Source organism: Heterodontus francisci, chromosome 47, assembly GCF_036365525.1.
Source record: "Heterodontus francisci isolate sHetFra1 chromosome 47, sHetFra1.hap1, whole genome shotgun sequence".
Lineage (NCBI taxonomy): Eukaryota > Metazoa > Chordata > Chondrichthyes > Heterodontiformes > Heterodontidae > Heterodontus > Heterodontus francisci.
The window spans coordinates 7,672,807-7,698,346 of record NC_090417.1 but is presented as its reverse complement, the minus strand read 5'-3'; the positions used below and the strand labels follow the sequence as shown (position 1 = coordinate 7,698,346).

General features: G+C 46.0%; 1 protein-coding gene across 5 annotated transcripts in view; it reads right to left on the bottom strand.

Moving 5' to 3' along the window:
• LOC137357117 (fibroblast growth factor receptor 1-like) overlaps positions 1 to 25,540 on the bottom strand; it is a 296,290-nt gene that overhangs the window by 43,458 nt on the left and 227,292 nt on the right. For all 5 annotated transcript variants that reach the window (XM_068023164.1, XM_068023163.1, XM_068023160.1 and 2 more), the window contains 3 exons: positions 20,389 to 20,512; positions 10,125 to 10,315; positions 2,681 to 2,825 (listed from right to left, as the gene is read on the bottom strand). In XM_068023164.1, coding sequence (XP_067879265.1) covers positions 2,681 to 2,825; positions 10,125 to 10,315; positions 20,389 to 20,512 — 460 coding nt within the window. The remainder of the gene's footprint in view (positions 1 to 2,680; positions 2,826 to 10,124; positions 10,316 to 20,388; positions 20,513 to 25,540) is intronic.

The window sequence follows — 25,540 nt, the reverse complement described above, 5'->3', positions numbered from 1 at the left end:
TTGGGACACAGCAGTTTTAAAGTGGTAAAACACAGGAGAGCTGGTGAGTAACAGGATCGCCAGAGGTTGAGAGTCACTCAATCATTCAGGAACTAAGGGACTCAAATAGCGACACTCTTCCTGAAAGCAGTTTCAAAAGGGAAAGCACGGGCAACAAATGTCTTGCATGTGATAACCCTGTACAGCAAGCTGGGCTGACACTACAGATCATTGCTGTGCGTTCCCACCAGTCAATGGTCAGTCACTGGCCTCAGACCTAGTAGCAGGACTCCTTCAGGGATATGACACAGGAACAGCATTCCAATTTGAAATAAATAAGATTAATTCAGCTGTGAGAACAAACAGGACACTGTACCTGAACATGGGAGTCCAACCATGTGAATCGCTTTAGCGCAATGCAGTTGACCCTTTGAAGTGGCAAACTTCAGTTGTATATTTTTGTTATTTCTCTCAGAGAAAAGCCACACTGAATATGCACGACAAGCTAAGGTTTCAAAACACAATACAGTGCCAATTGCAAGCAGACCGTCCCACCATCCCACCACCGCACCCCCCACCCCCACCGCCCCACCTTCGTCCTCGTACCTCAAGTTACTCCAATAGATTTACTCGTGAACAGACCTTGAAGACAAGAGCAAACTTAAAACTTACAAGTTTAAGGCCCCTTTTGAAGAGGTTTACGTTCGGCAAGTGTGATGGGTATTGCTGATAATTGAGAAAGTTTGCCCATGCTGTACCCTGCATGGCAACTTCCATCTGCTGCCAATTATCAGGCTTGCCAACGTTTCATTGATAGTCACTTCCATAGGAACGGAGGTGGCATCAAGTGAGAATGCCCCAGATTGGGCATGCTTTGCAGAAAGCTTTGTCAGTTTACACGAGAACATGCAAAAATATGGCTACGACAACATTTTGAAGGCGTTTTTCCCACAAAACCCATATATACTTCAAGGCAAGCTAACTTACTCAGTTTGAAAGCTTTGTCCTCAAGAATCAAAGAGTTTGGCCATTTTTCAAGCTCTCGCCAATATAGTAAAGCCTGTGGTGATACCTGGCACTGAGTTAGCTCGCCTTGGAGTTTTCACACTGCTTCTTGAAGCCGAGAGCTACTCATGTATGGAAGGTCCAAAGGTATAGGAAATTGGTCAGATTAGTCCCCTCTGAAAGATTTAACAGAACTTAGCAATGAGTTTATAATGTGGAAATTCTGCAGACTTTAAGAGGAGTTTACAAGGCCTCAGGAGTTAGAAGTTTGCAAATGTCACGACCAAAATGGGACTCTTCACTCTCAAAAAGCTCAACATCTGCACATGTATTTTGTGGTCTTGCCTTCACTGTCGTAAGGAAAATGGACTAATGGCCATGTTCGGACTAGCAATCAAGCGACACAAGTTCAAATCCCACCATGGCCCTTGGGGAATTTAAATTAGTTAACTAAATAAATATGTAATAAAATCTAATCTCAGTATGAAGACCAAGAAATGATTGGATTGCCGTAAAACCTCTGAGTCACTGATGTCCTTTAGGGAAGGAAATCTGCCGTCCTTACCCAGTCTGGCCTACATGTGACTCCAGACCTACAGCAATATGGTTAACGCTTCACTGCCCTCTGAAATAGCCTAGTAAGCCACTCAGTTGTCACCACCACCTGCTCGAGCACAATCAGGGATGGGCAATAAATGACAGCCGTGTGGGTGACACTCAAATGAAAATTTGTTAAAAATCTTCATCACGATGCCTAAACACCAACAGTTTAAGCTGAGTCAAGCCTCCCCTTTCCAAAACCTATTCCCAACTGTGTCAGGCTCTTGTTCCAACGCAATGGCAGTTTGTTTCCTCGGTCAGAGATTCTGATCTTCATTCGTCAAACCAGTGCAAAGCTCAGCCTGAATTTCGACCCATGCTCTGCTGATGCACCAGTGAAACTTCACTGTGGCCTCCAGCATTATATGACAGAAGGAATTGAAACTCAGAGGAGTCAACGTAGATTCAAATTTGTGCAAGTCCACTCACAAACCAAGGTTCCCCTTAAACACTTCAGCAAGTCAGGTTGGAACATGTCTGACCCATGGAACGTCAATCAGCCAATGGACACTTGGACCGACCCTTGTTGCTAACACTGGTTTCTGAGACTCCTTTGATTTGACTTTTGCTGTTACCTCCCCTCCATTTCATAATCAGAGCCTCAGAAAGTCAGAGGATCATGAGAAAAGTAATTGTTGTACTTCTGCAGGGTCCTTGCTCTAGGGTTAGGGCCATCCTTAGTAGAAATGGTCCCTGGGAGATTCACTTTGAATGCAGTCACTTCATGTGGACAGTTCGCACCCGAGTGCAGTTTACTAGTTAATTTAGAAGGGAAGTCACGGACTGACATGAAGCCAATTTACGACCTAGGAATGTACGCCAGTTCCATTAATCACTAGATATCAACCAAGGTACTGCACTCTCTAACATGAAAGAATAAGCAGGAACACATACTGGGTTGATTGTGGGCCCAGTTGTTTTTTTATATAATACACACATAAGCTTGGCCTGCATTCGCAGACTGTGTGGTAAAATTATTTGGAAATAAGTTTTGGTAAGTTTGTTTTTCCTACATGATTTTCTCCCTCTTTAGAAGCAGTGTGTACCATGGGGTTTTGTTTGAGGGGTTAATGGTAGAGAAAACAGCAGAATGTACCTGGAAGAACTGTCAACCATGCAGTGTGATGGGAAAGCCCAATAGAATTACCCGCCAAACACGTATACTCCCCAGCATCCTCAAAAGTAACATTGCGTAAATACAGAGCCTCCATTTCTTTGTCCGTGGTATTAACACCGGCTGTCTGGAAGAGAAAATGGAAGCAAACGGACAAGCAGACGACATGAGAACTGTGGAGAGACTCAGCTGGAGAAACCATTATATTAGTGCCATCTGCCCACTCCCAGCGAGGTTGAGAGGCTTTGTGTTAAGGCAACACCTGGTTCTCAAGTGACCTTCCAGGACCGCAGGAGTCCAAACTTGTCCTAGGAAGCAAAAAGGTCTTCAATTATGTGTTAAACCCGCCACCATTTTGTTTTATCGCACCCATCTCCACATGCGAGTGATGGGCCTCATGGAGAAAATGGAACCACAATGTTTGGAACGAGTCAAGACTGCGAAGCTACGTGGAGGGAAAGCAATGAAGGAACAGGATAGGGAAATGCAACTCAAAGTACTTACTGAAAACACAGAGACAAAAGAAAGACAAGCGAGCTACAAAGGGGCACTAAGCTGCACGTTGAATCGTTGGAAAAATGAAAGCCTTGAATGGGAATTTCAAGTTGGTGAACACTTGAATTTGAAAATTAGCTCCAGACATCATCTCAATCTTTCCTCAGAATGGATCTCGGTCTCTCAGAACTAGCATACAGGAACCATTCGGCCCCTTGAGCCTGCTCTGCCATTCCTTAAGATCATTGCTGATCTGATTGTGGCCTCAACTCCACTTTCCTGTCTGTCTCCCTTCCTTGTCTATCAAAAATTTATCTCACTCAGCTTTCAATATATTCAATGACCCAGCCTCCACTGCTATTTGGGGACGAGAATTCCACAGCCTAACAACCCTCTGAGAGAAAATATTTCTTATCTCAGTCTTAAATGGGACAGCCCTAATTTTTAAACTGTGTTCCCTAGTTCTAGACTTCCCAACAGGGGGAAGCATCCTCCCAGCATCCACCCTGTCTTAGGTTTTAAAAAGATCACCTCTCATTCTTCTAAACTCCAATGACTATAGGCCCAACCTGTTCAACCTTTCCTCATAACACAACCCCTTCATCCCAGGATCAGTCAAGTAAACCTTCTCTGAGCTGCTTCTAATGCATTTATATTCTTACTTAAGAAGGGAGACCAAAATTGTACACAGTACTCCAGATGTGGTTTAACTTAGGCCCTGTACAGCTGTAAACACTTTCCTACTTTTATACTCAATTCCCCTTGCAATAAATGCCAACATTCCATTTGCCTTCCTAATCACTTGCTGTACCTTTTTGTGATTCATGTACCAGGACATCCAGATCCCTCTGTATCGTAGAGTTCTGCAGTCTCTCTCCATTCAAATAGTTTTTCTATTCTTTCTGCCAAAGCGGACAAGTTCACATTTTCCTGCACGATACTCTAAATTATAAATTTTTGCCCGCTCACTTAACCTATCTAAATCCGTTTGTAGACTCTTTACGTCCTCTTTGACACCTTACTTTCCTAATTCTGAATCGAACGAAGGGTCACTGACCTGAAACGTTAACTCTGTTTCTCTCTCCACAGATGCTGCCAGACCTGCTGAGTATTTCCAGCACTTTGTTTTTATTTTACATTCCAACCTATCTTGGTGGCATCAGCAAATTTAGCAACCATACCTTTGGTCCTTTCATCCAAGTCACTGATACAGATTGTACACAGTTGAGGCCCCAGCACTGATCCCTGTGGCACTCCACTAGTTATATCTTGCCAACCCGGAAATCACCCATTTATGCCTATGCTCCGTTTCCTGTTTGCTAACCAATCCTCTATCCGTGCTAATATGTTACCCACTACACCATGAGCTCTTCTTTGTGTACCAATGTAGCACAACTCTGGCGGGCCAATGATTCCACCTTTCTATTCCCAACCTACTGATCCAGTACCACACTGCAATACATCAACATGTCAAGTATGTCAGTGGTGACTAGGTCCAGGAGTTTCCTACTGGACTGCTACTGTTGCACTGCAGTATGGTGGAGGCTTTGTTAATCTGTGATGCGACCTAAATATTCCTTGGATTTTCTTTTTGTTTCAGGGAAGTTGGGTAGTTGTTCCAAGAGCTATAAGAATATAAGAAATAGGAGCAGGAATAGGCCATACAGCCCCTAAAGCCCTGTGGCTGATCTTCGATCTCAACTTCATTTTCCCTCCCTATCTCCGTATCCCTTGATTCTGTGTCTACAAATCTGCTACTTTCAGCACTGAATATATTCATTGACTGAGTATCCACAGCCCTCTGGGGTAGAGAATTTCACAGAATCACAGCCCTCCGAGTGAAGAAATGACCCCTCATCTCGGTTCAAAATGGCAGAGACTGTAACCCCGAGTTCTAGACTCTGCAGCCTCTCAGCATCTACGCTGTCAAGCCCTCTAAAAGCTTTACACATTTCAATGTGATCACCTCTCATCCTTCACCATTTGCTATGAAGGACTGACTTTGTGTCGGATGTGGCCCAAACTGTAGAACTCAAATGTGGCATTTGTGCTGAAGATTGGCCAATTTGGCTGCTCTGTCTATTTAACCGTCAGCACCGGTTTGGAGAACTTTCTGCTTCACTTATGGTTTTTACTTTAAACTAAAAGATGAGAAATTCGAACAAGTCATTTTAAAACCTCAGAAAATCAGCTGAGGCTTCTTCGGGAACATCGTGGTGAGGTTATCAGCAGAACCACACAATACGACTACCTGAAAGATGGGTATGCTGACATATTAGACAAACGTTTGATGTTTCTTCAAGACCTTTTGCTTGGAGTGCTTTCAGTGAATGCAGTGGAAGACGAAGAGCCTCAGGATTGTGAATTTCTCTGTTTCACGGTTCATGAGCTTTAAGGAGAGAGCAGGGCAGAGGGGCAGGCTCAATCTGCTTTTCTCCTATCCCATCATTTTTGTAAACTTCTCATCAGCTTTGGACTGCCCTAGCAAAAGGCTGGCACCAACATGATAGGCCCAATGGCCTCCTGTGCTGTAAATGTCCTTGATTGGCTGGTTTATAATGTATTAATTGCGCCCAAAGCCAAATACTAAATGGAATCAGTAGAGCATCGTGCCAATGAACCCATTCTGGTTTCAGGGAGAGAAAGAAAAGATATATAGAAAATGAACAATATCAAAACAGAAGCAGAAGGAAGAGGGACACAGAACTGTTCACTTACATTGTGGGCATTTTTCCCATGTTCATTTTTGGATTTGCACATAAACAGCAGAAAAAGGGGAGAGAACAAAAGTTTACACCACCATTATGGTCACGGAATATTTTACCCACTCAGTCGTCACCAGCTAAAGGTTCCCAGCCCTTTTTTTGACTTGTTTTCTGGCTTTGGGTTTTACCTTCCGACTTTGGGCTGGTTACTGTGAGCCACGCCGATTGGTTGGCCTCACCAATATAATTGGAAACTTTACAAATATACTCTCCGCTGTCAGCTTCAGTCACATTGTACAGAGTCAGCACTTCCGCATCCGAGCTATTAATCCCTGAATGCTAGAACAAACCAATAACAGACAACGTTGGTAGACCTGCAAACAAGAGGCTTCAGTCAAACACAGCCGTGGCTCTTTCTCCATTGAAAAGTCAGCAGAGGGTGGTGGAGGGTGAAAGTGTGATTGTACTCAGAGAGCTGCAAATCAGTGCTGGCACCAGATCAAAAGACTATGAAAGCTACTGTATTCTTCAGGGAGGGCAACCTACAAGACCATCCCCCCACAACTCCATGCCTGAGCTGGGCTTCCCTATGTGACCATCGTTGCACACAACATGGTTGACTATGAAATGCCCAGCAAGTCGTTCAGTCGCCACACGAGGTGGCAACTCACCAACATCACCGTCTGAGGGCAATGAGGGATGGACAGCAAATGTGGCCTTACCAGCATCACCCATATCCTGAGATGGTATTTAATTACCAGCCATTCCTAGGTATAACCACTTTAATACTCACAGGACTGAGCTGATATCCCAGCTACGATTGGGAAGCTGACAGATTTGTATGTCGAATCAGCTGTGAAAACTTGGCCAATACAAAAGTACAACTTGGAGGAAGAGGGTCGAAGATTCGGGGGGCAGTAGCACTCGAGTTTTAAACCTGGAAGGCCTGAAGGCACATAGTGGAGGATGATATGGTTGGGAAATAACCACTTTTGTTGAGTTTTGGCATTTGGAGTTGGGAGAAGAGAGGCCCCACCCTCTGTGGCTCATCAATGGATGAAGAACCAATGATCCCACCACCGTTACATTAACATGGCAACTGAGGTCTACTAAACGGGCATGCAAAGAAAAGGCCATTTTCAAACTTTGCTTCTTCACTGCAAGGAAGACTGTCTGTTAAAATTACTGACCCCTTTTCTCTTTATTCAAATTTTGGGATTGACTAACATTTCCCATTGCAAAAGGCAGTCTCTGGCCTCAGCTGCTTTGAAAAGGGGAGGGAGACAGAAAGCAGGAAACTACAGGCCAGTTAGCTTAACATCTGTCTTAGGGAAAATGTTAGAAACTATTATTAAAGACGTTATTGCAGGGCATTTCGAAAAATTCAAGGTAATCAGGCAGAATCAACACGGTTTTGTGAAAGGGAAATCATATTTAACCAATTTATTGGAGTTCTTTGATGTGGATAAAGAGGAACCAGTGGATGTATTGTACTTAGATTTCCAGAAGGCATTTTATCAGGTGCCACATCAAAGGTTATTGCAAAAAATAAAAGTTCATGGTGTAGGGGTAACGTATTGGTATGGATAGAAGATTAGCTAGCTAACAGGAAACAGAGAGTAGGTATAAAAGGGTCATTTTCTGGTTAGCAAGAGGTAACGAGTGGTGTGCCACAGGGACCTCAACTTTTTTACAATTTATATCAATGACTTAGATGAAGGGACCAAAGGTATGGTTGCTAAATTTGCTGATGACACAAAGATAGGTAGGAAAGTAACTTGTGAAGAGGATATGAGGTGGCTACAAAGGGATATTGGTAGGTTAAGTGAGTGGGCAAAGACCTGGAGTATAATGTGGGAAAGTGGGAAATTGGCAGCAAGAATAAAAAAAAGCATATCATCTAAATGGTGAGAGATTGCAGAGCTCCGAGATGCAGAGGGATCTGGGTGTCCAAGTGCATGAATCGCAAAAGGTTGGTATGCAGGTACAGCACGTAATTAGGAAAGCGAATAGAATTGTCTGTTTCCTGTTAGCTAGCTAATCTTCTATCCATACCAGTATTGTTTATCACAAGGGGAAATGAATACAAAAGTAGGGAGGTTATGCTTCAGCTATACAGGGCACTAGTGAGACCACATCTGGAGTACTGTGTACAGTACTGGTCTCCTTATTTAAGGAAGGATGTAAATGCATTGAAGGCAGTACAGAGAAAGGTTTTCTAGACTAATACCTGGAATGGGTGGGCTGTCTTACGAGGAAAGATTGGACAGGCTAGGCTTGTAGCTGCTGGAATTTAGAAGAATAAGAGGCGACTTGATTGAAACATATAAGATCTTGAGGGGTCTTGACAATGTGGATGTGGAAAGGATGTTTCCCCTTGTGGGAGAACCTAGAACTAGGGGTCATTGTTGAGAAATAAGAGGTCGCCCATTTAAGACAGAGATGAGGAGAAATGTTTTCTCTCAGAGAGTCGTGAGTCTTTGGAATTCGCTTCCTCAAAAGGCAGTGGAAGCAGATACTTTGAATATTTTTAAGGCAGGTAGATAGATTCTTGATGAAGCAAGGGGGTGGAAGGTTATCCGGGGTAGGTGGAAATGTGGAGTAATCAGTTCAGCAATGATCTTATTGAATGGCGGAGCAGCTTGAAGGGCTGAGTGGCCTACTCCTGCTCCTAATTCGTATGCTTGTATGAAACAACTCCATGCAGTAGATTGTGGCTTCATGCTGCACAGATAGGGCAAACAAGAGGACAATCATCAGAGACAAATTTGCCTCATCAACGCTGGGGAGAAAGGTATGGGGGACAGAAGAGGAAACCATCTGAACTGCTTCCACAGACCACTTAGCTCTAGATACAGACCCTGGCAGCAAGGAGCCTGAGGTCCTGTTTGCCTCCCGAATGGCATATGTTCTGTTTTGGGCGGAAGGCTCAATGGGGAAAGAGAAAGCAAAGGAATTTCAAACAGAGCTGGGCATAATTTCAATGAAAAGCTGCTAAAGAATCATGAGGGAAGGACTGAAATGGACTTAAACCAGCGAGGGGGAAAATGGGCATTGGATTCCAGTGACATCCCTGAAGAATTAAAAGTTAAAAATGACGATTAAAGCCAACACCACAGTGGGGTCCACAAGATGGCATTGACACATATCCAGCACAACATTTACAGTCAATGAGAATGTGTACAAGCATGTGTCCTTGCTGATACAATAACCCTGTGGCTATTTTCCTGGGGCCTGGCAGAATGCTGAAAAGGATGTCAAAAGCTGCCTTTAGCCGAGTACGTTGAGTTGTATTTAGTCATTGACACCTCGCTAGGGCAAGACCTGGGTCACAAATAAAACTGATGGGCAAGTGTGTTTACTCTCTCAATACCAAAAGCAACAATCCAAGATGGTGCCCACTCTGCAATGCCAACTGTGCAGTCAAAGCTGCTTCATGCTGGTTTCAGCAGCGTGTCATTCTGACATCAAGACAGCGAACTGAAAGCCAGTCTTGTGGAATGTGATTAACTTCTCTACTTCATAACCATAGCTCAATTTCTGCTCACATTCACAATAGTTAGCATTTCCAATTGGAAAACATTGTTTATGGCCTTTTACTAGATGTTCATGACTTTCTGACACTTTTGCCACTTAATCACTACCAACTTCTGTCTAGATAACTGTGCTTTCCTTCCATCCAGACCACACATCCTCAAACCTATGATCTCTAATGTCAAGGAATTGTTGCTATTTTCTTTCATGGACATATCCATGGAGTGCAGGGGGCAAGCGAGAGCATAACATCGAGTATAAAAGGTTGGCCGTATTGTGGCATAGCCCAGTACAAGACCAAGCCACCAAACTGCAGGGCACTGGCAATTCCACATGCTGAGCAGTTCATTAGTTCAGCTGTTACTCTTATTTGATCCCAATTATTTATTAAACTTTTCCTTGTAACTCCTTCTACTGATAACCATAATGAAGGAGTAACGTGAGGATTCGACCACCACATAGTGGATTTTCCTCAGCTCTGATGACCCTCTTTTAGGTAGTAAGCCAACGTGACACAAACAATATATTACAGGGTAATATTATCTGAACCGGGTTCAATAAAGTGGATGAGGAATGCTCCCATGGCCTGATTCCTCCTGTGGTCCCACAGGCTCAGTCCATGCTGACGCTGAAGATACCTCATTAACACAAAGTCAACTGAGCAAGTGTCTGAGCAGCGGCTGGAAACTTACTTTGAGGACATGAACATACGGGGAGCCATCGGGGCCCATGCTGCTTCCATTCACCTCCACGTGCTTAAGCCACTGGATGTGTGGTTGGGGGTCACTGTAGACCTTGCAGACAAACTTCACGTCGCTGCCCACAATCACACTCTTGTTGGCAGGGAGGCCCGCCTGTAGAATTGGCCGATGAGGTGACCGTTCTGAAGGAGACAAAAAAAAGTCAACCAAATTCCAAGTGAACACGGCTAAATCAACAACTTACACTGACATCCCATCCTCAATATAGAGTCAGGCCTGAATACTGGGAAAGGGAAAGGGCTACAGCTAATTAAACCATGAGGGCTTGTAGCAACTGAACAGTCCTCACCAGCGATAGAGGACAGGCCATCAAGACTGATGGCTGATTAAGGGGCACATGAAGATATCCTGCATTTGCTGGATGCCTGTGCTACTCCCTTGGTTAGCAAGCACTTGAGAAGCTTGTGAGAGACTTGGCCTGCCTAGGTGCAGGAACTTCATTGATCTGTATTCCTCTGAGCTACCAACAGGGCCTGACTGACATCAAAAAGGCTGAAAAATGTCTAACACGTGCCACTCAGATGGGTCAATAGAATTGAAGAGTCCGCTACAAATTCAGGAGACACAAGACAGCATTTTTCCAGTAAAGGTCAGTCTTTCGCACTCAGTCATCAGTTCTTAGCTGAGACCTCGTTGATTGTTGACGTCTTTTCCGCGGTAGAAGGTGCAGCAATTTTTTGTCGAGTGCATCACTCCAAATGGTTATGTGCAGAGAGTGAAAGGAAGGATGCAGAAGTTAAGATTGAACAGTTAAAGCAGCCAGATACAATCGTGTCACTTAGGTGTACGAGTCTCCCCGAGATCAAGGCATTGTGGTTTAATTCTAAGTGACCTTCTCAGGAGCAGGGGAATGGATAGCACCTCTACAAAGAGAGGTTTATCAGTCTGACAGCTCAGAAAGCTAACACCATCCTCCCACAGCAATCCCTTACCGAGCTCAGAAGCACAAAGTCACATCAATTCTGCAAACATGATAAACATATACACTTTAATCTATTCAATAGATTGGCTGTCGAATGCTGTTAACTTGTCCACTATCTAAGAAGTCGAATTCTAAATTAATCTCACCAATTTATTTCAATCAAGACGCTGATTTCACATGCAAATTTATATTTTGCAGGCAGTTAATGCTGAATTTACTGTGGCATGACTGAACTCTCTTTGCAACCTCTGAGACTTATCAATTAATCCTTTTTACAAATTATTTGCACGAGCAATTTTCGGTTTAAGTGCTGGTCACTATGATTCCTAAGTTAAAAAATAACTGGTAGTTCCTCACACTTAATATACAATAGCATTCAGACGTACTGATTGAAAATAAACTCCGGTTGAACTTTGTATGCAAGTGTGCAGCAAAGGAAGTTGAAATATGAAAATGATATCATCCTCTCAATCTCCTTGAGCTCTCCAAGCCATATCAACAAATACTGTCAGCCATGGTTCAGTGGATCAAAAAGTCATGAGTTCAAACCCCACTCCGGAAACTACAGCCCTATAATCTAGACCAACACTCCCAGTGCAGTCACGATGGAGTGCTGCACTGTCAGAGGATGAGACATTAAACTGAGGCTTCATCTGCCCTCTCGGGTGGTTGTAAAAGATTCCATGACACTGCTTAGAAGAAGAGTAGACTAGTTCTCCCTGGTGTCCTGGCCAATATTTATCCTTCATCCAACATCACTAAAACAGATGATCTGGTCATTATCACATTGCTGTTTGTGGGAGCTTGCTGTGTGCAAATAAGGGGAGGCAGTGGCATAGTGGTAATATCACTGGACTAGTAATCCAGAGCCAAGGCTCTGGGGACATGGGTTCAAATCTGGTGAAATTTGAATACAATTAATAAATCTGGAATTAAAAGCTGGTCTAATGGTGACCATGAAACCATTGTCGATTGTTGTAAAAACCCATCTCGTTCACTAATGCCCTTTAGAGAAGGAAATCAGCCATCATTACATTATATGTGACTCCAGACCCACAACAACGTGGTTGACTATTAACTGCCCTCTGAAATGGCCTGGCAAGCCACTCAGTTGTCAAGGGCAATTAGGGATGGGCAACAAATGCTGTCCTAGTCAGTGACACCCACAATAAAAAAACAAATAATAATGAAGCAGTTGGCTGCTGTGTTCCCAACATTACAACAATGACTCCCCTTCAAAAGTACTTCATTGGCTACAGAGTGTTTTGGGACATCCTGAGGTTGTGTAAGGTGCTATATAAATGCAAGACCTATCTTTCTTTACTACCAGTTGCTGAGGCCACGAGCTGGCTGGGCCCAATCACCCCTTGCTTACCACTGCCCAGCTCCTCTGCTGAGCCGGGCTTGTGGCTCACTTCATTGAAGCAAGACTCAAAGTGAAAAAGTGAGAGAGAGAGAGAAAAACACACACTGGTACAGAAAGACAGACAGTGACAACATGTGCTTACATCATATCAAAACAGTGTGTCTGTGTGTGAGAGAGAGAAAAGACAAAGGGAGAGAATGAAAAGGAAGTTGAGAGAGATTCACAGAGCAAGAGAGAGATGAAGAGGGACAAAGAGAGTGAAGGGTAACAGAAAGGAGAAAAACTGAGACAGTGGGAGAGACTGGAAGAACGATAGGAACAAATGCAGACAGATACAAAGACACACAGATGGCTGGTGGACAGCACTTACCATATCAAGCCTGTATTGTTTACCTCTCCCAAAGTCTGCTGCTCAGAACCTGAACTCATAAAAGTTACAGTCGGGTATCAGGCAGGGAAGGTGAATGCACCGGCTGGGGCTTGGAAAATAGAAAGACTTAACTCCCTCCCACTGTCCCCTTTGCAATAAATGAAAAGATTTCCATTGAATGAGTTTTGTTCAAAATGAACCCTGCTCCATTTCTGCTGCTTTCAAAATGCAGCCCCAGCTGTAAATATTACAGAGCTGAGTGTTCCTGGACTCAGCTCGCACTATGTTCTCCACATCCGCCTTCAATTACACCCTCTAACTTTTGAAGTGCCTTGTATCCCTTTTCCTTTCTTTCCTATTAGGCCTGATAGCTTCCTGTTCCTGCAGCTATGAGGCCAACGCAGAGGGTTTGAACAAAGCAGACAGGAGGGTGAACAGCTCTCATAGCTTCATTCCCTCTGCTGCAAAGATCAAGCTAAAAATGTCAAAAACAGGAGAGACGTTAACCACTGCCCTCCCTTCACAAAAAAAACAAGCAGAAAAGAGCGGGTGTGGACAATAGCCACTATCTCCACAGGCCTGCTGACTGCTCAGTGTTTCTCAGTGCTGGAGGGAGAGTGTCAGCTGCTACCTAATGTCATTTCCACATTCCATTCATTTTAGAGTAGCTCGGGCCCCTGAGTATTGAATGAAGATTGAGGCAGAGCTATCAGGGTCTCTGAATTTGAAAAGCTGTCCTGCATGTGGGCCTTCAGTTAACCCTTTGTAATGTGCCACATGGGTGACCTATGAAGGAAAAAAAGAACCTCTCAAATTCCTTCATTTTCCCATTGTGTGTTTTCGAGTAGCAAATTGACGCATGCACAGAGATGTGTGCACACACTCACGTGTATACACACAGACACGCACACACAAACTGTGACTCTATTTCAGGGCTCCCTTGGTGTTTAAAGCTCAGGTATCCTGCAGAATGGGACTCTGGTTGCCGAGAGTTACGGCTTGGGATCCAGCTGCAGAGTAAAAACACGTGCACCGTGTCCTGGAACAACAAAGTATGCCACCGAACAGCTCCTCCAGTAACTCCTTAAACAGAAAGAACCAGAACCTTGTTTTCTCATCAAGTTTGATCAGCCCCACACGCTGTGCTGCTGGACACAAAGCTCAGCCTACAACTGGCTACGACAGTCACAGGAGCAGCTGAGGGGAGGCGAGGGAATAAACAGGAGGGGAGGGGTCCTCAGGGCTTTGCCAGTGCCAGACTGTGACCCTCTGCCACTCTCCTGCTTTCTCTGCCCACCATTCAGAGGGTGGAGCCCCCAGAAAGCTGATCACACTTTAACTGCCCACCCCCCTTGATTATAGTCCCATGTGTGTGAATGCCTAAAGAATGGTGGGTGTGCCATCCACACCTTCTGCCAGGTGGTATCTTCTGCCTGCTGACATCTTCTTTAATGCCCCTCATTATAGAGTCCCCAGTGTGACACTGGAAAGAACAGTCGAACCAGTCTCAGAAAATAAGACCACCATCCAATCAACTCAAAAACCTTTCTCTTTTCAAAGATTTATTGGGGGACCCCTTGCTGACTTGAAGACACTCCCGGTGCCATCATTTCTTAAAGGTAGCATCAGCTCATCAAAGGACAAACTATGGGCGGTACAGTGGCGCAGTGGTTAGCACCGCAGCCTCACAGCTCCAGCGACCCGGGTTCAATTCTGGGTACTGCCTGTGCGGAGTTTGCAAGTTCTCCCTGTGACTGCGTGGGTTTTCTCCGGGTGCTCCTGTTTCCTCCCACAAGCCAAAAGACTTGCAGGTTGGTAGGTAAATTGGCCATTATAAATTGCCCCTAGTATAGGTAGGTGGTAGGGGAATCTTGGGACAGGTGTGGATGTGGTAGGAATATGGGATTAGTGTAGGATTAGTATAAATGGGTGGTTGATGTTCGGCAGAGGAATGTATGATGGCATGAAGAGAGCTCTTGGGCCAACCATCAAGAAGATCACCCCCCTCAAATCTAAATCGGGGGACATAATCACTGACCAACGCAAACAGATGGACCGCTGGGTTGAGCACTACCTAGAACTGTACTCCAGGGAGAATGCTGTCACTGAGACTGCCCTCAATGCAGCCCAGCCTCTACCAGTCATGGATGAGCTGGACATACAGCCAACCAAATCGGAACTCAGTGATGCCATTGATTCCCTAGCCAGCGGAAAAGCCCCTGGGAAGGACAGCATTACCCCTGAAATAATCAAGAGTGCCAAGCCTGCTATACTCTCAGCACTACATGAACTGCTATGCCTGTGCTGGGACGAGGGAGCAGTACCCCAGGACATGCGCGATGCCAACATCATCACCCTCTATAAAAACAAAGGTGACCGCGGTGACTGCAACAACTACCGTGGAATCTCCCTGCTCAGCATAGTGGGGAAAGTCTTTGCTCGAGTCGCTCTGAACAGGCTCCAGAAGCTGGCCGAGCGCGTCTACCCTGAGGCACAGTGTGGCTTTCGTGCAGAGAGATCGACTATTGACATGCTGTTCTCCCTTCGTCAGATACAGGAGAAATGCCGTGAACAGCAGATGCCCCTCTACATTGCTTTCATTGATCTCACCAAAGCCTTTGACCTCGTCAGCAGACGTGGTCTCTTCAGACTACTAGAAAAGATCGGATGTCCACCAAAGCTACTAAGTATCATCACCTCATTCCATGACAATATGAAAGGCACAATTCAACATGGTGGCTCCTCATCAGAGCCCTTTCCTATCCTGAGTGGTGTGAAACAGGGCTGTGTTCTCGCACCCACACTTTTTGGGATTTTCTTCTCCCTGCTGCTTTCACATGCGTTCAAATCCTCTGAAGAAGGAATTTTCCTCCACACAAGATCAGGGGGCAGGTTGTTCAACCTTGCCCGTCTAAGAGCGAAGTCCAAAGTACGGAAAGTCCTCATCAGAGAACTCCTCTTTGCTGACGATGCTGCTTTAACATCTCACACTGAAGAATGCCTGCAGAGTCTCATCGACAGGTTTGCGTCTGCCTGCAATGAATTTGGCCTAACCATCAGCCTCAAGAAAACGAACATCATGGGGCAGGATGTCAGAAATGCTCCATCCATCAATATTGGCGACCACGCTCTGGAAGTGGTTCAAGAGTTCACCTACCTAGGCTCAACTATCACCAGTAACCTGTCTCTAGATGCAGAAATCAACAAGCGCATGGGTAAGGCTTCCACTGCTATGTTCAGACTGGCCAAGAGAGTGTGGGAAAATGGCGCACTGACACGGAACACAAAAGTCCGAGTGTATCAGGCCTGTGTCCTCAGTACCTTGCTCTACGGCAGCGAGGCCTGGACAACGTATGCCAGCCAAGAGCGACGTCTCAATTCATTCCATCTTCGCTGCCTTCGGAGAATACTTGGCATCAGGTGGCAGGACTATATCTCCAACACAGAAGTCCTTGAAGCGGCCAACATCCCCAGCTTATACACCCTACTGAGTCAGCGGCGCTTGAGATGGCTTGGCCATGTGAGCCGCATGGAAGATGGCAGGATCCCCAAAGACACATTGTACAGCGAGCTCGCCACTGGTATCAGACCCACCGGCCGTCCATGTCTCCGTTATAAAGACGTCTGCAAACGCGACATGAAATCGTGTGACATTGATCACAAGTCGTGGGAGTCAGTTGCCAGCATTCGCCAGAGCTGGCGGGCAGCCATAAAGACAGGGCTAAATTGTGGCGAGTCGAAGAGACTTAGTAGTTGGCAGGAAAAAAGACAGAGGCGCAAGGGGAGAGCCAACTGTGCAACAGCCCCAACAAACAAATTTCTCTGCAGCACCTGTGGAAGAGCCTGTTACTCCAGAATTGGCCTTTATAGCCACTCCAGGCGCTGCTTCACAAACCACTGACCACCTCCAGGCGCGTATCCATTGTCTCTCGAGATAAGGAGGCCCAAAGATAGGTAGGTGGTAGGGGAATCTTGGGACAGGTGTGGATGTGGTAGGAATATGGGATTAGTGTAGGATTAGTATAAATGGGTGGTTGATGTTCGGCACAGACTCGGTGGGCCGAAGGGCCTGTTTCAGTGCTGTATCTCTAAACTAAACTATGCTCCATTTTTCACAGAGCACACTGCAAGTCACAGGCTAGTCAATACACAGAAATTCCCAAGTCTGATAAGAGGAGGGAGCGGCCAAAGCTGCTTTAAGTTCACGTGCAAACTCTTCCAAGTCAGGAGCTGGAGCACTGATTTCTTTCACTGAACCCCAGCCTACTGAAGCCCTGGTTCAGATCAGCACAAGTGTGACAGACTGCGATTTCAACATGAAACCCGTGACCTCTACCACCTGGAATGACAAGGGTAGCAGAGGCATGGGAACACCACCATCTCTAAGTCACACACCATCCTGACTTGAAACTACATCGCAGTTGCTTCATTGTCGCTGGGTCAAAATCCTGGAACTCCCTTCCTAACAGCACTGTGGGTGTATGCAAGGCAGCTCACCACTACCTTCTCAAGGGCAATTAGGGATGGTCAATAAATGCTCGGCTACTGGCTGTGAATGTACTGCCTTAGCTTCTTTTCCTGAACTATTCCACCATGGAAGGGGATTGAATTTGAGGTAGAAGACCAGCCATGATCTTACTGAATGTTGAAGCAGGCTCAAGGGGCCATATGGTCTACTCCTGCAACTGAGGCTGCATTCACCAGCATTCCTAACCAAGATCCAGTTCTCAATTACAACTCCTCCTGCCCTGCTCATTGTCACCCACAATTCCTTCATAGTGTCCCAAAAGCCATCAGGTAGCTTCAGTATCCAGTACATAAACCTTGACGTTAAAGTGCTAAGTGACAGCAGTCACAAACAGGCCCGATTTACAGCCTGCCCCTCTTCCCGTTAAAGTGGCCCGGCAGTCGATGATAAGTAGGGGGCAATTAGAGTAGGGCCAGTAATGGGAGTCTGTATGTTTAATAAACACAGTGAGTTTATAAGCAAGAGCTTGAGGATTTATTGCTGCAGTTTGTGTGTACTTGTTAGGAAGGAGGCTAATGTCGATGTCAATCACTTCATCCTTTTCCAACTCTGCGCTGGAGTTGTTTATTAATGCAGCTGATGTCAGTGCATTTGAACCCAACTGTGACAAGAGAGATGCAAGATCATACTTTCTCAATCCTTCCAAGTACTCAGCTCGTCACTCACCCCAATGTTTCTGAGAAAGAGAGAGAGAGAGAGAGAAGGAAAGAGCTACATTTATATAGTGCCTTTCACGACCTCAAGACAGCAACTGTTTCGTGATGTTGGTAAAGATACATAGTGGCCAGCACACTGGGGAAAACTCCACTGCTCTTCTTCAAAATAGCATCATGGGATCTGTTATGTTCATCTGAGAGAGAGCAGATTGGGCCTTGGTTTAACATCTCATTTGAAAGACGGCACCTCCGACAGTGCAGGGCCCCCTCAGTCCTGCATTGGAGTGTCAGCCTAGATTTTGTGGTCATGTCTCTGGAGTGGGATTTGAACCCACGATCGTCTGATTTTGAGGCATAGATCACCTCAGAACGGATAGTCACTCCCTTGCTGGTTGGAGCAGTGGCAGAGGCCTGCAAAGTGGGTTTGGGTATGTGAAAGGGAGTGAGGGAATCCGGAACGGGTGGGAGAGGGGGAGCGGAGTGGGGGTGGGGGGTTGGAGATAATATAAAATAACTTTCAAAAGATAATTCCAAAAACCAGCCAATCCATAATAAGTTGCCCTCAATAACTGAGTTTCTCTGAAAAGCTTGCTTTTTGGAGTTCTCAGTTTTCCGACTTTGATGGAATCAACAAGGCATAAAACAGTGCTGCAGACACTGGAACAACTACTGGCTGTAAGTTCTTCAGCTTGGTTAGATTACAGCTGGCAATACTTGGTACACTCGTGAACCTGACTGGCTTTGAAAGAAAATGCACAAGAGGCAATTTGACAAGACGGGATTGTAAATGTCGATGAACTGGTTGTGAGGGAATGGGGAGGGAGGAAGGGGGTTTCCTCTCTGTTTAAGATAAGCAGAGCCAGAAGTAAACCCCCAGTAATAAGGGGCTCCACTGAAAGACAAACCTGCCAAACAGGAACACAAAAGCTTCCTTTTCTGATCCAGGCAGGTGAATGACCCATCAAGAACGGTAAAAATAAACATGACAGCCGATTCACTGAGAGATTGTTGGGGTGGGGGGGGGCGGACAAAGGTCAAACAGAGGCCTAGTAATTTAACAAAGAGCCTGTCACAGCTGCATCTGAGCTGCATTAGCAAATACTCTACTTCAGTTAGGTATGGTATTCTTTCCGATTCCTTCACCTTAAGTAATGTAATCAAATTCCATCAGTTTTAAATGGTCCACTTACTGTGTTTTTGGAGGCCGCCCAGATATGTGCGCTCTCACTCAATGAGACAAAACTCCCAGAGAATAAAGAACCCTCCCATGGAAGAGTAGAGTGGTACACTTTTACATTTCCATGCTCTATTTCTCCCCCTTCCCCTTGCTTGCCTGGCTACTTACAAAACTGGAACCACATTCCATTAAAGTGCTTTCCATCAATGTGACATTGCACATTATAAAGCAGCATCATAATAATCAAACAGAGAGATGCACAGGGGCCCAAAAACATAACTTCAGCAACTGAAATCAGAAAAACACACAGCGCCAAGAGGCCATTTGGCCCATCAAGCCTGTGCTGGCTCTTTCAAAGAGCTGTCCAATTAGCTCCACTCCCCTGCTCTTTCCCCATTGCCCTGAAAATTTGTCCTTTTCAACTACATAACCAAGTTCCTTTTCAAAGCAATGACTGAATCTTTCAGGCAGTGCACTGCAGATTCTTACAACTGGCTGTGTAAAACAGTTTTTCCTCATCTTCAATCTGGTTCATTTGCCAATTATCTTGATGTCAATGTCACATTGCAGGGTACAATTTCTCACTTTGTAACTCCATCTGCCTACCGTCATGGCCCTCACTTCTCACTGCTGATCTCCTCCTGAGCTGAGCTGTTAGAGTAAAAAATTGCCGATTTTATTGACGGCCATTGGTAAAGCCCTGGAACTGAGGGTCTTGTTGCATAATTCACACTTGACACCAGTGACTGGTCCGACTCCAAGCTGTGTTTCCCGTTAAATTCCCAACGTTGACTGTGACTGCCGAGGGGTAATGAAGACATTAAGAACTTGATCACTGGCTGGGCTATTCATGTGGTTCTCACAGCACCAGTTACATGTGGTGTGGCCCAGGGAGGAGGACAGGAGGGAAAAGGAGGACATGTACAATATTCCTTAACTCATCATCGTTCTTGGAAGAAACTAACTAAGAAGATAGTTAGGTGTGGTTGTGTTTTAGACACACTGCACCCTTTGAAGTCAAATAACAGAACAGGACCTCAGAATATCAAAGAGATGGAAGACACCAACATCAACAGCCAGATTATGACAGCTAAACGCAGACACCTTTTACCTGGACATCCTTGAACAACATTTTTAAGGGATTTCCCACCAAAAAGAATGGTCTTAGCTTCTTACCGACAACATCCAGCTGGTATGTGTGGTTGATGCTGCCATATCTGTTCATAACCACACAGGTGTAATTTGCCTTGTCTGAAGGCACAACTCCTTCCATGATGAGACTCCAGTGTTGCGACCGGACCTTTGGGAGACGAGCAGAGAAGATAAGTAGCAGAAACAACATGGCTGAACAGTGCGGTGGACATTCAGCGCAAACCCATGTTAATGATCCTGGCCAAGCCTCTGTTCCCAGGGCCAGCTCAAGTGGATGTGCAGTAATGTGCTCCAGTCTGGCCCTTCCCCCCCCCCCCCCTCTATCCACATAAACAAACACCTGGCCTAGGTATGACATTGGGCCAAGATGGCATGGTGGAGATGGATCACTTCTCCAATTGCTCTGTGGCACAGAAGTATTGTGCCTTGACTGCAAATAGTTTACACCTGACTTATCTACACCAATCTGCAGCTCATCGGTAGTCAAAACTCCTGATTCAAGGCAAACTGCTTCAAGCTTAATTCGAGTGGCTATCTCTCTAAAATCAACCAATTAATTAATAACATAACCTTGTTGCATCTTGATTTTTGTAAGAATACCAAGGGATATGGAGCAAAAGTGGGGAAAGGGAGTTGAGGTCAGTCACAATGGAACTGAATGGTAGAACAGGCTCAAGGGGCTGAATGGCCTCCTCCTGTTCCTGTAATTGAGTAGCCCCCCCACCCCACCTCCCTTTACAATACCTTTCGAAACCGTATCCAGCAGAACCTGGTGGGAAATTTGGAAGATTCACGTCAGAGCCCATTGTGCCCTTCAACCCATTCTCATGGTGCTCTCAGCTGAAAAGCATTGTACAGCGACAGCACACCACCAAACGTTGGCATGGAGGCACCCCTTTCAGTCAGACTTGGACAGGTCTCAGCTGAGACAATCTCATCTTCATTACCCTTGCAAAAGTGAGAGCAAAGTGAACCCAAAAGGTGCAACACTTTGTGGTCGTGTCAAGCTATTAAACCTCAACCTGAGGGGCCAAATGGCCTCCTCCTACTCCTCATGTTCTTTACAAGAATGAGGAGCACAGGGAGAGAGAGTGAGGAGGACAGGGAGAGAGAGTGAGGAGGACAGGGAGAGAGAGTGAAGAGGACAGGGAGAGAGAGTGAAGAGGACAGGGAGAGAGAGTGAAGAGGAGAGGGAGAGAGAGTGAGGAGGACAGGGAGAGAGTGGGAGGAGGAAAGGGAGAGAGAGTGAAGAGGACAGGGAGAGAGAGTGAAGAGGACAGGGAGAGAGAGTGAAGAGGAGAGGGAGAGAGAGTGAGGAGGACAGGGAGAGAGTGGGAGGAGGAAAGGGAGAGAGAGAGTCAGGAGGACAAGGAGCGAGAATGAGGGGTACAGGGAGAGAGAGAGAAGATACAGAGAGCGAGCATGACACAGAGGGCGGAGGGAACAACACAGGTGGGGGGGGCGGGGGGGGGGGGCGAGATATGGAGGGAGAAAGAGAGAGAGAGAGAGAAAGGGGGTGTGAGATATAGTTTTCAAGATCACTCCTGACAGATGGACGTCTATTGAGAATACTCCACTTCGCGACAAGAAGCGTGCAGGAAAACACTTGTCTACCTGTACAAGCAAAAAAACATGATAACCTGGTGCAGGTCAAGGACCAGTTCCTGGCCTGAAACTGATTACATACAGTTCACTGGTCAGGATCACAATGTGCTCCTCAAAAGGGCCTCAACATTCAAAGCTTGACCTGCAGATAGTTTAGTGCTCACCCCCTCCCCCGATCGTTGCTCACCAGAGTTGCAGACCACTCGATGCCGCTAGCTCAGGGAGGAGCTTCCTTGGGTAAGGTGCTGGGGTGACTGAGGCAGTGGCCTCCCACCATCGTTTCCCAGCAGATGGGCAGTTAGCCGGTGTGGTGTGACCGACTCATCACGACTGCTGACGCACTACCCGCTGCCAGGGCAATGGGCAGCATCTGACTATGGCACAGATCCATGGAGCGACACATACACAGCAGGCCGGGCAGTCCGCAGGACTTCTAGCGTCTTGTACCAAGTGGGAACGGTGAGCATGATTCTGGGCATCTGACGGCAGGAAAATGAACTCCATTGTTTAAAGCCAGGTACGCTGCAGCTAGTGCAGCCGATCTCAACTCGACAGACAAATGGCCTCAGTACCCTGAAAGAATATCAGTCAGGGTTTGAGGGCTTACCCATTGTTGTATCCTGGCATGTGAGCAGCTGGGTAGGAAACAGTCTGTGCTAACTCACCATCCCTACCCCTCCACAACTGCTTGAACTGGCTGGTGATGAGGGGGCGGGGATCCTCGACTGAACTCAACACTCGGCTCATCAATCAGACGCACTCAGTCACCTGACTGAGGATAGCCATCAGCGACAGGAGACACACAATGGAAAGTGGGTGTTCATGGCATCCAGTTTCAGTCTTTCCCAATGAAAGCCTCTCTGGTGTCACTCAGTTATGTCGCCCTGTCTTCACTGTACATCTTGCTCTGGGACACAGACGCTGGATGGGGGTTGGCTTGGGAAACAGCTGTTCAGCATCACCAGCTCAACATTCCCTCTTAAAACTGAGCAGCCCATTGCACAGGAGGCCAATTCCCTGCACTCCCCTCCCGCTCCCAGCATGTCCCACAGAATCTGGCTGACTGCAGGCAGCTCCCTCAGACTATTACCCCTGACAGGAGGGTGCTGGTGCTGCCCGCCTATGTAGCAGGAAGCAGCAGAAAGTGGCGGGGAAAGAGAAGAAGACGACCATGACACAATCTCTGACCTTCCCACTGAGGTCATGTCGGTGTGCATGGGTATAGCATCTTTAATGCAGAAAAACATGGGCGTTATCAAACAAAATATACTACCGAATCACTGATTGGAGTGTCACATCATCGCCCGACTCCCAAAAGAGCATATATTTGTTCAAACTTCTGTTGATCCAAATGCTAATAGCCCACGTTTCGAGACTTGACACAGATTTGTACAACGAAGCAGAAGGTGATTGTCGAGTCAGTGAAAATCTCAAAGTGTAATCCTGCTGCAACACTTACCCAGATAACTGGATGACTTTATTCCAGGGAACAGGGCACCCAGTTGGAACACCAATGAAGTGCATTAAGCAGGAATGGGGCTACTTGGCTGCCTCTATTGAAGAGCTGGCACAAGAATGGCAGGGCAGAATGGCCTCCTTCTGCACTGTCATTCTCAGAGTATCACCATTATCACTCAGACAATACTTTTTTTATCAAAACACAAGTCCCAGCTGGCCTTCAATGAGTGGATCCGTCTACCTCAACCCAAGCTGCCTCTTGGAGTGATCCCACAATGTGTAATTTCAACGGGGTGGAGCAAGGACAAACAGTTAAGAAACCCTGAGATTTCATCAGAGATCTGACACAGGGCAGCTAACCGACAAAAATCTCAGCGACCTGGCGCATCAAAACACAGCTTTAGTCAGATCCACTGAGGATCTGAAGGCAGCAGAATTAGTGCGACCGCATGAGTTCGAGGCTCAGTGACTGTGTATCAGTAAGCTTCGAGCCCCATCACTCAACCTGGAGAGCTGCGAAACCGTCCTCTGCTCAGCCCTTTGCATGGAATCTGTGCTCATTACTTGGAGTTATTGAAACCTCAGCTCATTTCTACCTTAAACTTGGCGGTCTGCTCCTGTGAGCAGCTGAACACATCGGTCCAACACAACTTTGTCCGCGTCCTTCTAACTTCCACTGCGCTCACTTCAGACTGAGCTGCTTTGTAATCGTGCTTGTCAGGACTGCCTGTGAGTTGCTGATTCTAGAATCAGCAAATGTTACCAGGTCGAAACAGGCCAGCTAACCAGACAAAGACCAAATGCACCCAGTCTCCTCGGGTATTTTATAACCAGCAGGACTGAGTTCTCAAAGAATCCAGGAATCTCGCTGATTAGAGATCTCCCCACTATCTATTGATTGCTCTGATTTACACAGTTACCAACATTTAAAATCAAAAAAAATCCTGCAGTGCACTGAAGTAAAGGTCAAATCAAGAAGTTAATGGGAATGCACTGTATTAAAATCAAACAAAGGAAGTTACCTCATTAAAAGATGTGTTCTTCTCGGGAGCTAAGCCTGTGCTAGAGGCACTGACAGCTGATGCACAGGTCTTGGCAGTTAGATACAGCTCAACAGTAAACATGCCTGCATTTGCATTGATTGGTACTCAGGATCTTATTACTCGATCCTCAGGCTTTTAGCAAATTTGATCTTGGATTGCACCTGGCTGCAACGGCCTGTTCATCAGGTGCCCTTCCCTCTCTCTCTAACGTTCTCCAGCCCTCCAACCCTCGGAGATCTCTGCACTCCTCCAATTCTGGCCTTGCGCATCCCCAATTTTAACCACTACACCACTGACATCAGTGCCTTCCGCAACCAAGGCCTTAATCTCCGGAATTCCATCCCGAACCATCTCCCGCTATCTCTCCTCTTTTAAGACGCTGCTTAAGATCTACCTCTTTAACCAAGCTTTTGGTCTAAATATCGCCTTATGTTGCTCAGTGTCAAATTTTGTTTGATAATACTCCTGTGTTGTTGTCTTAGTCCAGTATAGAAACGGATTCATACTCACGAACGAACCCCCTTTATTAAGCCTGACAGCAAATAAATAAATATCAGGATTAACCTGAAAACCGCACATGGAATGAGTTCCCCCAGTCAGCTCGTGTAGAATCACCCCTTCACTGAGGGAACAAAGCTGCAGAAACCCACAGCACAGCTTCGATTGTGTCGGGTTGGCCATTTCAGACTGAGATGAGGAGAAATTTCTTCACTCAGATGTTTGTGATTCTTTGGAATTTTCTACTCCAGAGGGCTGCAGATGCTCAGTCATTGAGTATATTCAAGAGTGGGACTGATTGATTTTCAGACACTAAGAGAATCAAGGCATATGGCAATAGAGCGGGAAAGTAGAGTTGAGATAGATCAGTGGAGCAGGATCGAGGGGCCAAATGGCCTGCCCTTGCTCCTATTTCTTACTGTGAAGTTATATCATGAATGCTTGCCCATTTGCTGAATGATAAGCAACTGGGTTTGGCGAGACCATAGGAACATAGGAAGATAGGAAGAGGAGTAGGCCATTCAGCCCCTCGAGCCTGTCCCGCCATTCAATGAGATCATGGCTGATCCGCG